General features: G+C 33.4%; 1 protein-coding gene across 1 annotated transcript in view; it reads right to left on the bottom strand.

Moving 5' to 3' along the window:
• The window catches only part of ANO3 (anoctamin 3), a 3,574,693-nt gene that overhangs the window by 2,053,963 nt on the left and 1,506,039 nt on the right, over positions 1–14,691 (bottom strand). Inside the window, exon 3 of the mRNA XM_044059352.1 lies at positions 14,048–14,239. Within this exon, the coding sequence (XP_043915287.1) occupies positions 14,048–14,239 (192 nt within the window). The remainder of the gene's footprint in view (positions 1–14,047; positions 14,240–14,691) is intronic.

Below are 14,691 nucleotides of genomic sequence, written 5' to 3'. Positions count from 1 at the left end.
AGATTTTAATCAGTCTGATAAAGCAAATAATATACAGACTTCATTGCAAACTACTGTTTCAGAGAAAAGTGAAAAAAAATGCATTTCATAGCCAGAGTCAGAGTTGTTTCTAGTTCTAAAATAAAGGATTTTGAGCATATCTACAAAGGGTCTGGCAGTCCAGCACCAAACCATAGTATTTATCTGTCATTTTTTAAGTTTAAAAGAAATGACAATATTTCATTGTTTACAGAAAAATTATGGAATAATGTACTGATTAATACTGACAAATCAACTTCAGTTAATGTACTAATTAATACAGACAAATCAACTTCAGATACAAATAGACCTTTATTAGAGGACACAAATGCAGTTTAGTCAGGATTTAGAGTCAAATATTACAGTAGCTAACAGTTTGGTGTAACAGCTTCATGCTAGGTATGGCCATGTCATCAGAGTTGTATGTTGTTTTAGACCTCAGTAAAAATATTTTATGGAAAAATAAAAAATGTTACAGAATGTATAGATAAAATAAATTCCATTTCAGTTGTCAGATTTAAAGAGCTCAGAAATACATATTGGGTGTGGCCAATTAGGAAAAAAGGGTAACCATATGCATCTATGTTGTATAGGGTATACCAGAAATAACAGTTAATTTGCCGAATAAAGGGTTTACTGTTACAGATTTGGCAAATGATTTTATTTATTTATTTTCAGTTTGATTACCGGGAAAGTCCACTATGCCGAATTGACCCATTTTCAGTGGAGGCCCGGGGGGAGAAAAGCTCCAAGATGCATTATACAATTTACATACAACTGATAGTTAATATTAAAGATAATATTATATAGAATAGTTACTCATAAATGCATTCAATATCATGCATAGTTAAAAATTCATTAAGCTTGAAGGTAGGGATCATACAGTTTCATTTGAGGAAAACAGATATGTGTTAGGTGTGGAAACAGTTTACATACAAACCTTTTAAGAAAATGTAAATACACTTTACATACATGCATCAACAGTAGAATGCTATTTACAATATTTACAAGGTTGGGCTGTGTGAGGATAGCTGTGGGAGTTGTTGAGAGATCAGAGAGAAGCTATAAAAATTGTTGAGATCTTAGACAGACTCACAGGAAGATAACTATGAGAGTTGTAGGCTTGGGAACTAGAGTGAGAACCCCCTTGAATTAGGTTGGGTGAAGGCAGATACATTTCCATTTCGTGGACAGGTGTTTGAATAGTTGAGTTTTGAAGTTTACTGAGTTTGGTATGGTTCTTAGTGTGGAGTGAAGGGAATTCCATTTTTTTGCCTAGTGACAAAGATAGGAGAAGTTGGCCAGCAGGACGTTTAGGTTTATGGATAGTAAGCAAGTTCTGATGTTTCTGTGTTATTGTTTTGTTTAGAAGTCATTGTTAAGAGCTTTGTATTAAAGTGTTGCAATGCATAAATAAAATCTTAATATAATCCAAAAATAGCAGGATACAGATTCCCCAACACTCGAGACTTCGAATACCGATAAAACAAGAAATTTATTCAAAATTTAAAAACACTCTGTTTAAAAACAAATAACTAATAATATACTAACTACATGATAGTATCTGCATGTATAATTATATATGAATCAATATACAGGAGTATATTAATATGACTAGTTCATTACTAAACATATACCCATCTTAAGTAAGTGAATTATGTTAATCTATTAAATAATCCATGTTTGATTGCAATAGGTCAGTAATACATATTATAGTACACCTGTGGGAACTTCTTTTTTTGTTTTTGTGTTGTTTCCTAATATGATCATTTATACAGATATGTCTTCCAGTTCATAATATCTTAATGTAGACAGAGACAAAAAACATTCATAAATATTAAAAGATGTTTTACTAGTTTACATAATGTAAAATTTAAAATCAATGCTACATAGTAAAAGTGATAGTACAGTCAAGAGCTCAGATCCCATGAATGGAAAGAGAGTATTATGTGTTTCTTACAAGCTATTTTCACAGATGCATTTGTTTTGACCAAATCCCTAATTTTTTTAAATGTAAATGATAATACAGAAATGAGTAAAAAGGATTTATATCTATTAAGGTCCATATTGACTATGGCAAGAAAATGTATAACAAGAAAATGGAAGTCAATACAAGAACCCACTATTGAAGAATTCTTGAAATTGTTGAAAGAAACTGTGTTACTTGAAATCAAAGTCAAAGAACATAGGATTTTTCCTAGAAAATGGACTAACAATCCTTGGGTGAAAATCCTTGCTCTTACTAAGACATTAGAACTTGACTCAGACTAATCCTTCAAAAGTAACTTATTTGAAGTTATTGTTTGTTCAAATAATTTTTTTTCTACTCTCTATATTTGTCTTATTTTTACATTATTAATTGTTCAAGCCAATTGTATATAGTGTATATAGAATGTTATAACATCTATCTATATAGAAGACTGTAATATTAATTATTATTATATATGAAAAATAAAAATATATATTTTCACAAATAAGTATTATGTCATTACAGCCACAGGTTCAACCCTTATGTTATAAAGGGCAGACAAGTAAAGTTCCAGAATTAGATCAGTTCAAGTCTAGTAATAAATGTGAATGCTATATAAAGAAACTTCATGTACTTGTATAAAAGACATACAAATAAACTTCCAGATAAAGAAACTTCACATATTTGTATAAAAGACAGACAAGTAAACTTCCAGAATCAGATCAGTTTTAATCTGGTAATAAATGTGTTTATGTAATCAGTTTAAGACTGTATATATATTTCATACTTAAATTGCCGTTTATGAAGCACACCAGATTGGATTACAGCCAGTTTACAAGCTGAAATGAAGACAGTATTGTATGCCATAAGGCAGTATGGTGAAAATCAATTTAACATCCTTAGTGACAGTTTATGCAGTTAGAGTTCTTATTATTTATCCAAGAAAATTGTAAGCAGTAATGATAAATTATTACAGCACTGAATAGTTAAATGATGTCAACTAAAGAAACGGCTACAGTAAGACAGTGGGTAGAGTTTCACTCACAGAACAGTATGTTAGAATATGAAGGTTATGAGAGTAAATACAAAAAGTTCAACAGTTAAGATTAATTTTATATAGATGCAGAAATGCACAGTGTTAGATTATTACTTTGTTTTTCCTCTCATAACCTCAAATGAAACTAATTTCACTAAAGTTTCAGTTTGATTTAATAATAAAGTTACAGCATTTCTGTGTCACTGTAGCACATTATCAGTTTGCTTACAGACCTGCAAGAATTTATTAGAAGCAAATGTTTATTTCATGCAGAAAAATGTAAACAAAGTCAGGGCAACAAGCAGTTCTATCAGTTTATAACTGTTAAAGTTGAAAATGTTATTTTTAAGGACCTGATACTAAATACAATCAAGAAATTGAGCCACCCAGCCTTGCACAAGAGATAAAAAGGTGAAGTTTAAGTGGCCTAACTATAAAAAGTACACTTGGACATTAATGCAGGCCTTTCAATACCTCAACAGTGACTGGGACAATGCAGAGTAAAATCTGACAAGAGCGATGGTGCAGAAGTTGACTATCTATGTGTTTCAGTTATTTCTTCAATGTTTGTTTAAAGTTAAAATGTAGGAATTAAAGCACGTATGTATGTTTTCAGACAGTCATGTAACAGTACTAGTTTTAAGTTTATGTTTTTATTTGTGTTCGGACAATACTGACAAAAATGTATTAATATTTAGTTTCCAGAATATAACATTACTAGACGTCAGTTTTTTTTTTCTGTGTTCAGGTAACACTGACAGGAAAGGTATTCCTGCTATTTTAGATGTTCAGCATAAATATATATCAAATTTCAGTCAAGATTCAGAATATAACATTCAAACTTAGCTATGTGTTCAGTACAGTACATTTCAGTCAAATTTCAGAATATAAGATTAATACTTAGTTATGTCACATTATTCAGTCAGTTTTAAGTGTAAAGTGAGAGAATTGTTTGTAACAGGCTTATTACATCATACATTTCTACATCAACTTTCACATTATTCAGTCATTAGTTTTAAGGGTAAAGTAACAGAATTATTTTTTACAGGCTTATTAAGATAAGTTATCTAAAGAATAGGTAGTAATAGTTATTCATTATACTCAAGGAATAATGGGGCAGGCTTAATTTGTTAATTCATTTACAGATCACAGTGAACTTTATATAATTATTGTACATTAGTCAGAAAGTTAAAAAGACACTAACAGAAAATGCAAAGGTATAGACCTAAAATACAGAAAGCATAAGTTTAGTACATTATTATTCATAGAATATTTTAGACACAAATTTAGGAGGCAGACATCTATTATAGCACATAAAAGTTAAAAAAGGTAAATAACATTATTAACAAATCTAGGTGAAAATTTACAAACCCAAGTTAATACAGTATATGGTAATTATGCTTCAAAACCAGTTATAAAGTTATTTCAGTTAAACTTCAGAAAATAGCCGTCATGCTTGATAGGCTATACAATAAAAAAGAAAATGGACTAAACAGTACAATGTTTAAAGATTTAAATCAATGGACAATAGGAAAATGTTTCATTTGCTATAAGAGAGATAGTCATCATGGTACAATATGGCAACAGTTCATAAGGTAAAAAACATAGGCAATAGACAGTGTAATTTTACCATTACAGCATACAGAGATAGGGAAGAAAAATAGGCAGGGTTAACAGTTTGTACTCTGTCTATCTTAAAAGACTCACAGAGACAGTTTAAGGATGTGTATATCATTTTCTCCATGCTGTTCTGGAACATCAGGGTTAAAAGAATTACCTGGCTAAATCAGCTTTAGAAGCCACAGAATTAAAAGACACTCATTTTCAGAATAATGTGCAGGTTTTGGATACATCACACATACATCAAAACTTAGACTTAAAGACTGTAAAGATTATGGATCTAGGTGATAATGGTAATTAAATCATAAAGTTAACAGACTTCAGTCCAAACAGGAGTGACACCTATTGGTCAAAGTTAAACTTGCAGGTTTATTCACCAGATGAAGAAAAACAATTGCCCAGTTATAATTAAATCATAAAGTTAAGAGACTTCAACCCAAACAGGCCACAAATGCTCAAGTGACACATAGTGGTCAAAATTGAAAATGCAATTTTATACACATTTGCTGATTATTAGTAAAGTGGCATAAAGCCTGTATAATCAAACCAGACTACAGTAGTAAGCAAATCAGATATAAGGTAACTACAACAACAGGTCCCTGTAAACATTTGTCAGGGACCTCAGGGGGAGCTTTTAGAGTGAGAGTATTCTTAGTGAATTCACTGTAGTACATTGAGGTAGAATAATGCCTGAAAATATAGAGTCGGACATGTATGCATTCAGATTCAGAGAAAGACAGTATTTTAGAAAGGAAAGATAAGCATGAGATGTGCAGAAATACAGAAATACAGAATGTTCCTTTTCAAGTTAAAAATACAATCTTGCTGGCTACAGAATGTTCCTTTCTCAAAGGAAAGATGTACACAGCAATAGAATGCTAGATAAAGAGGCACATGCAAGACCAGGCTTGGAAATGAAGACAACCAAGGCTATAGAGGCACGTGAAGCATTACAGGGTTTTGGTATTATTAAAATATACTTCAGCTACAGTCAGGGAAGTCAGTTAGTTAGTTAGGGCTGACATACAGAAAGGATTCAATATCCAGCATTCCAGAAAGGAAGTTAGCTTTTGGACTTGTATGCAAAAGGGTCTTTATAATACAGTAACTTGAGCCTGAGTACACAAAACAGTTCAAATAAAGGCTGTTTTAGTTTATATTATTCAGGAGAATCAGAATATACATGCATAATCTTTGGATATATTTATTACTAACCAGCATTCCAGCATTTCTACAGACTGTTATCATTTATTGGCACTGCTAATGAAGACAGTATTCAGATACTGTAAACATATAATAAAGTCTTATTGTCCAAACTACAGTGTTTGATGAATCGATTCCAAAAAGTACAAAATACTTGGCCCATAAAGGAAAGACTCACACTTGTTCAGCATACGTTTGGGTAATTAACAAGAAAAGACTTTTATTCCCGTCTCATTTCAGTTGTTTCCAGTTATTTCCAGTAAAGTACAGTCTTATCAATTCTTTCATTCTCCCTTCAGTGTGTATCTGACCAGACACATGCAGCAACTGGAATGTTCACAAAAGTTCCTTACAAAAAGATTATAGGGAGCAAGCACACTGTCCTACACTGATCACCTCAAAACCCAGTGCCTTTACTCAGTATCATACAGACTTCTGACAAGTGATCTTGGCCTGGCATGCAAGGCATCCCTTGACCCTGTTTTGATGAACTTTTTGCAAATCTGCAAAGCAACCAGCATCAAAACTACTAGACTAAACAACCAAATTTTGCTTGAGACATAAATAAGAGATGTTGGATGGAAAGAAATGTTTTGCAGCAAATTCCCTTTCTGTGGAACAGGTTTCCCATTCATGTGGAGCAGAGTTCTTCCCTAGCCCTATTTAAGCTCACCTTGGAGCAATGGATAGGCAATTTGAAATTCAAATTTGAAATTCAGCCCTGGTCTGACTGCTATGTCTCTGATGGATGCAGGTAGTCAGTAAATCTCCCTCTATATAAATGAAATGTGTGGGTCACATTTAGGTTGCATGGCTAGGTTTATAAGTCCCTAGTGGTTGATAGCCTAATATACACCTATGAACCTATGATAGTATGGCTGAACCAGGAAAATCCTGACATCACTACAGTTCCATAATCCTGTCTTGAGAAAGATGCATATCAGGCTTAATTATCATTTATTTACCACTAACAAGCCATATTTAAACATTGTGTTGATCTAGTTTTCATAGCTAAGACAACAAATATTGAGATTAAACTGATAAAAAAAAGTTGTTCACTTAAATAAGATCCACACTGCAGTACATACCATCACTTCTGGCTAGTGCTGACCACTGCTAGCCATTTTAAGGTCACTACAGATGCATTCTACATCCTTCCTTAGTTACATTATTTGAGTCAGTGCTTCAGAGGACTGTGCAGAGCTTCTATAATAAGAGACTATAACTTAAATCAACTAATTCCAAATGAGAAGTGGTTTGACTGGACGCTAGCTATGCTCAGCCTTTACTCAAACCATGAAGGACCACACTCAGTCTAATTTTATTACGCTGGGGGGCAGGCAGGGGTCAGTTGCTCTGCTGAATGCTGCCATTTCCAATACTGGAGACAGATGCAAAGATGCCAGAGCTCAGTGATGCTAACCAATGCCTTGACTCAGACAAAAGTGCTCTATTTTTAAGTCCCCAAAGGTGGGGGTGGGCGGTCTGGGATAGGGAATGCATTACCTAGGTATTGTCTTTTTTTATGTAAGACTGCTGTGGCTACTCCAGGAGAACTCTACACGGGAAAGAGGGTTTGGCTCACTGGTGAAATAATTTAAGTTTCATTTACTAAATGCTCAGATTGTCTTTGTGCAATTGCTGGTGAATGTCTATAATGTCAGAAAAACATGCTCTGTCTAAGTGAAACTGACTTTCTGCAGAGGTCAGGAGGGATCTATGCTATTCCATATTCAGAGGAAATGTATATCATACAGAATTATACGGGAGCATAAGGGATACAGAAAAACTGCCTCAGGTATAACACTGTTACAGGCACATATTAAAATATTTTAATAAGGGATATAGTATGCTAGAGCTTACTATTCTTATGATCAGGTTAATTTCACGTTTAATCTTTCTTTACTCTGATTGCTTTTTGTAACTTTCTTTGTCCTCATCAAATGAACTTACACTCCAGTATGACAGACAATATAAATTTTATCTATTGTTTCTAATCTTTGATTATGTTTTGAATACTACACTGTGTTATTTTGTTTCATTTTTATTCCAAGCAGTAAACAAAGTTGTAACATTATTTTTTCTTACATATTTATTGTTGAGATTGTTACTTAGTATCAGAGAAACTTTTATTATTTAATATATTTTAGTGATGTAAACTGAATTTGAGGTAATATTCCTTTAAATATTCAGCTTTCACTGCACCAAGCTTTGTGATTGGTTTGTTCACATTTTAAAAGACTGTGGCTTTTTAGTGTGTGTAATTGGAAGAAGTCCTATTTAATAATCAACAAAAGCATTTATTTATACATCTTTTTTGGCTCTGTCCTTTGTGGAATGTTTTTTTCAGTGTTTTTACTTGGTTTACCTCTTTTATTAGTGTCGGTTTGAGTGTAGTTGTGATTTATCATTCCATGCAGCTGATTTGGAGCCATGTCTGATACTGAATGGGGAGAAGGTTGTTCATATGGTAGTGCCAATGTTTCTTACTTGAGTGAGGATGGCAACTTAAGTCATAAAACTGCTAGCTGTGCTTACACAGGTTTCTGGAAAGTTAGATTATTTTACTTTGACACAGAAGGCCGAGAATAACTGCACTGAATGTTCCAGCAGCACTTGTGATGTTTTACCCTGTTCTTATGCTGCAGTAGTGAACAGGGAGCCTAGCCATTCTAGTCAACCTTTAATTAATGACTTTTTTAATCCAGTTTCCTATGAAGCGAGTGGCAACAATGATCAAAGAAGGGAATGATTTAACAAGGACTTTTCTCTGTCTTTTGTACAGAACTATAACCATGCTGTAACGGATGCTGGTGAGTCTTTAAGGCAAAAACTTTTTAGATTGAAAAAATTACTTTAGAAATATCAGGGACTGCAGTTAGACAATGTTTATTTTCAGAAATCTATAGGACTGCAGCATAGACCCAAAGGGCTTTGACTTTTTAAGTTTCTTAATGGCTTAAAGCAGGTTCTATTTTACAGCATGAGTTATTAGATGTTTTTGATTGAACCAGTATCGAATTCATGTAGTTACTTATTAAAGATAACTTAAGGACACTAGAAGGACTTAAGCAGGAGATCCTTTCCCTGCAGAAGGAAATTCAGCAGGAAGGATTATTTTCTTTGTTTGAGGATGGTTACTGTAAAATACTTCCATGACTGGTCCAGCATTCTAATGATATTATTAAATGGAAACAACACAAGTTGTGGAGAGAGCAATAGGTGTGGAGATACCAACAGGACTATGACAACAGAAAGGCATATCCTATCCCTTGTAGTAAATTTCCTGGCGATGAAGTTGGAGGGAAACCCATGGCCATGGATAAGGGGACCAACATGGAATTTCTTGAGGAAGATGGGGTACTGGAGCAGTCCTAAGATGATTTTTCTTCAATGACACCTATCAGACCCCCTTTGAGGAAGATGGCTGTACAGAGGGACAGGAGTACCAATATGATTTATTGTTGTGGGAATACCTCCAGAGGCAGGATGCAGAAAGGAAGAGGCAAGAAATGAATTTGAACTTGGGAACTGTTCTGGACATTGACCAAGGTACTGTTCTTTGTACATTTAATGGTTTTATAATATTCAGTTATAGTGATATTCAAATTACTGAGCAGTATGGGGAATTGTTCTCTAAAGGATTACTTTTATTCCTACAAATAATTATAATCTGGTGGACACTATATTAGAACTAAAAATGTTCAGCAGAAAAATCAGTCTAAGCTTGCTGTTAGACAATGCTATTGGTTTGAATAAGCCTCCTGACTTGAAAAGGAAAAGCACCTTTAAGCCACCCCTCCTACCATCAGTTGCCATTTTTGAAAGACTTTACGAATCAGAGTTGAGGGTTAGGTTTCATGAGTTTAATAGATGTAAGAATTGAACCAAACAGGAGGCCATCTTGTTAGAAGAACTTAAGAGCAACAAAAAACTGCATATAATGAAACCAGATTGGGAGGGATTCGTCTATTTAACCTATGCTGGTAAAATTATGAACTATTTGCATGACTGAACATTTTTTACCTCTAGTTCTTGTGACAAGTTAAACATAGCATATGACGGAATTGTTTTGGCTTTGAATTACCTGTTTTTGGAGTTTTCTTTTCCACCTGAGGAAATGAATTATTTTCTAGTTAAAAAGACCTACATATCATCTATTTTTTGTATCCCGGAGGTGAACAAAAATTTGTCTGACCCTCCATTGAGATCCATACTGGCTGCTAGGGGGACAAAGACAGATCCTCTAGCTAAATTTGTGGACCACAAACTAAAGTTTTTTTGAGACAAACGGCATGCTTCAGTTGGCTCATGGCATTTCTGGAAAGAATTGTCTAAGTGAATTGTTTGCAGATTTTTTTTTATACATTGATGTTAAAGATTTATTCTTAGTAATTCCACATGAAGAAGAGTTAAACATATTTTTAGAAGCCCTGACTATGGGTACTTCCCTGCATTATTAATTGATACAGATTATACACTCACTTATGGAACTGGTACTTAAAAATAATTTTGTTATGTTTGATGACGAAATCTTTAAACAGATAAGGGGAGTAGCAATGGTGGCTTCTGCTTCACCGAATTTTGACAATATTATACTTTGGTGGCAGGAAAGGAACTACATTTTTCCTTCACATTTTAAAGATCATATTATTAAATATTTCGGATACCTGGATGGGACTCTAATTTTGTGGAAAACTAGTTTTGAATCTATTAGTTCTTTCCTTGAATATATTAGCTCTACCACCACTTTTTCATCATTTACCCACCATGTTGAGGTTAACACAAGTCATTTTTTGGATGGTAAAGTGAACACAAATTACAGTAAGTGTGTAAATAAGTCCACATTCTATAGGAAGCCTATATACTGTAACAACTACTTCCATCTTAACAGGTTCCATCCTTACTGGCAAAAGAAAAATCTTGTTAAAGGGCAAATGATTTGTCTATCTAGGCTATTTACAGATGACAATGTCTTCAATAGTGAGCTGACACATCTCAAGAAAATGTTCCTTGACAAGAAATACCGTCTTACCATGATAGACAGACTGATTACCTTTATGCAGGTATACAGGCATACCCACTACGGGCCAGTTCTATGTGGTTCAGAACTACCTAACAATAATAAGGGGTCAGATAATAAGTATTTCAACACCATGGTATTATCTTATCACCACAACAATGGTACTATTAGGGCTCATGCTTGATAACAACTGGACCCATGTTTTCAGTGTGTTTAGGTTAACTGAAAAAAATTGGAAAACACCCAAAAAGTGTGTATAAAAAGGGCAGGATTATCAAGCATATACTTGAATGCCAGAAGCACAAACCCCTTATGCAACCCCATGAAAAAGGTATGAAAACATGTGGGTCCAGTAAACAGTGTTGGTTTATCAATTAGACATTCACTATTGTGGTGGACAATTATCCTAAAGTAAATAGTATAGAGGGCAGTATAGAAGGCTCCTATGACTGTTAAGTCTGATGGTGTGGTTTACTTGGGAACATGCTTATCCTACCCTACCTTTTACATCAGAAAAACTGAGAAAAGCTTGAAATCTACAATATATCAGCATTTTTATGTTATTAAAACTAAGAACGTTTCTAATGCCTTAGTAAAACATGCTGGTATGTGCACTAGCTTTAACAATTTTTGTGTGGTGGAAAAGATTAATTTTAAACCACAAGGAGGTAACTGGTCAGCCTTTTTGGAGACCACAGAAGTTTATTGGCAGGCATTATGGAATGTAACACAAGCCCCTGGTTTAAATGACAGGATTTCTCTGTCTAGCTTATCATGTATTAGAACAGATATACTTTGAATGCTGCACTGTGTTATTGTGTTTCATTTTACTTCCAGCTGTGAGCAAAGTGGTAACATTGTTTTTTCTTCAGTACAGTAGACTCCCTCTTATCCGGCCTCTCTTTAAACTGCCTCCTCTTTAACCAGCCATCAAATTTCTGATTTAGCCCTAACAAAAGAAAATAGAGAATAACAACTACCTCCACTGGGTTAAATTATTATAGACATTTGAATTTTAGACTTCATACTCATTAGAAAAATGCATACTATCACAAATCCTGTTATTCTAGCTGATTTATAACCTATAAATTTATTTTGCATGTTTTTTCTGATTAACCAGCCATTCATTTATCCAGCCTGAGGTCCAGCCCCAGAGAGACTGGATAAGAGAAAGTCTACTGTATTTATTGTTGAGACTGTTAAATTTTATCAGAGAAACGGTTACTATTTAACATATTTTGGTGATGTAAGTTGAATTCAAGGTTCTGTTCCTTTAAATATTCAGCCTTCACTGCACCAAGCATTGTGATTGGTTAGTTCACATTTTAAAGGACTGTGGCTTTTTAATGTGTGTAATATGAAGAAGTTCTGTTTAATAAAGAACAAAAGTGCTTATTTCACACCATTTTTTGGCTCTGTCCTTTCTGGAAAGTTTTTTTCAGTGTTTTTACTTGCTTTACTTCATTTATTGGTGGTGGTTTGAGACAATCTTCAAAATAATACAATAAAATCAATAAAACAATCTACAGGTTAAACAATTAAAGCAAACTAAACATAATGTGAAAACACTGGTTAAGAATATATACAACTTGTATGCATACCTCTCAACTGTACAGATGTTCGCAAAATGTCCAGATGTTTCCCTCATGTTTTTGGTGTGTTCCTCTTAAAATCTGTACTTTTCTGGGAAATAGTTGAGGATTGAAGTCTTTAAATAATGACAAACATTTGAGTTTAAGACTCCACATCCTTCAGAAAATTCATGCCAATGCAAAACCTATTATTCTATCAACTTTCTAAGTTTGTAAGAGCACTATTTAAAATCTGTCCCCATTTGTCCCCCCATCATTTTAGGCTTTGCCCAGTATTTTTTGCTCTAAGAGGTTGAAAAGTATGCTTATATGACAGTGATATAACATTTGGAGAAATTTTAGCCAATTTAGAGAAATTATAAAAAAGATGGAAAAAGATTGAATTTAATGAAAATTTGACAGGAGAATAGACCTGAGTATTGAATAATCTGTTCTTATCACTACATGCCTTCTCTCATTCTACTGATAACATTACTATGTTTCTGATACTCTATGTAATAACATCAACCAGGCAAATCAATCAATGATTATTTTTATACCTCCATAATTAGACTGTGGATACAAAGGCTGAAATGTCAAATATCAGCATTCTTGGGAAAATTACGACACTGACTGGTATCTACAGCTTTCCATTCATGATGCAAACTGCTGGTTATTCTCTGTCACTCATTTATTTAGATTTCTGCTATGTTATACCTCTGTACAGAAAGCAAGTATAAAAATGCATCCCATCAGTAAATTAAAATTTTGACTGTACTACTGCATCAGTGAATCATTCCATTGGATGTCTGGACTGTTTTCCTATTATTACCAGGATTTATAACAGAGGTTAATTCACTAACTGTAAACCTACCTCAAGTTAAATGGTAATTTATTTAGCTCCTCTATTACTCTCTGGCATACCTGATACAAATACCATTGTGTGGTACAGTTATCTTTATATGATGTTATTTTCCAGGTAAACCAAAATAATACTTTGAACTTGTCTTTTTTTTTCCTTGTACAGTTATCCCTAGCTCATTTCTTTACCAAGTCTGCCAAGTCTGTTGAACATCTCTTATAAAATAAATAAATAAAATAAATAAATAAATAAGCAAATACGAAAGGAAGAACTAAGCATGATATTTCTTGGATAAAATTACAATACACAGAAACAGGAAATGTCACTGGACATTTGGCATGTATTTATCACTATAACAGGACTGTAAGCAGTCACAAAGCCGATTCATAAAGGTTACCACTAAGGGTACACCATTTTACAGATGGTTGAAACTTGTAATTACTTATAATAAGATAACATCAAAGGAAATCTCAGCATCAATTAACTAATTTTAAGCAGCTAAAATACTTTTATTTTCTAATCACATGGAGAGGATCAGATTTCTAATAAATGGCGAACGGCTCTTTAACGAATTAGACAACCTTAACCACAACGAATCACAGTTGCAGTAACAGCATAATGAGCATAAATCAGTTCTTAGTTCAAAAAACACACGTTTAGAAAATGCTGCCCATGTCACTAATGTGCAAAACATCTGCCAACAGGGAGGATTATCTAAAGCATTAAAAAAATCAAAGATACATACCTTTCTCCTGGTTAGCATTGATTTTGGATGCTCCTGCATTTATAGGCTGGGGCTGCACACGATTTGATTGATATAATAAGTGTCTGTTCAAATTTTGTGGATGTGTCTGACTTTTGCCCATGCATGGTAAACTTCTTCTTGAGTGTTTCAGTGGCTGTTCTTTGCTTATTTCACTGAGGCTTGTGTTCATTCCTTAAAGAAAATGAGATAAACTCATCAAGTAAGCAGTACTTAAGCAGTACTGAAAACACAAAGATATAATTCATCATGATCGAAAGACTGTCTGAATATGACAAGCACAGATAATTTATAAAGGCCCATTTGATAAGCTGCCTATTAACATTAGTTAACAGTATTTTTCTATAGCTTACTATAACTTATTAAGCTTTTGGTACTACTATAACTTCTCAGAGGAATATATTGTAATTATTTTATTTGGCCTCTTTTTAGAACCATTTTCACTACCTTAAAGCAAATTGTTGAGGTGTGTGTGAGTGTACCTATATATATATATATATATATATATATATATATATATATATATATATATATATGTATATCTATATATATATATATATATATATATATATATATATATATATATATATATGGGTCTACCTGAAAACACCAACATGCCAAAACAC

The sequence above is a fragment of the Protopterus annectens genome, chromosome 17.part0 (genome assembly GCF_019279795.1).
Source record: "Protopterus annectens isolate FY-2018-M chromosome 17.part0, PAN1.0, whole genome shotgun sequence".
In the NCBI taxonomy this organism is placed as follows: Eukaryota; Metazoa; Chordata; order Ceratodontiformes; family Protopteridae; genus Protopterus; species Protopterus annectens.
The sequence above is the reverse complement of the archived record's forward strand: the minus strand, read 5'-3'. Positions and strand labels throughout refer to the sequence as shown.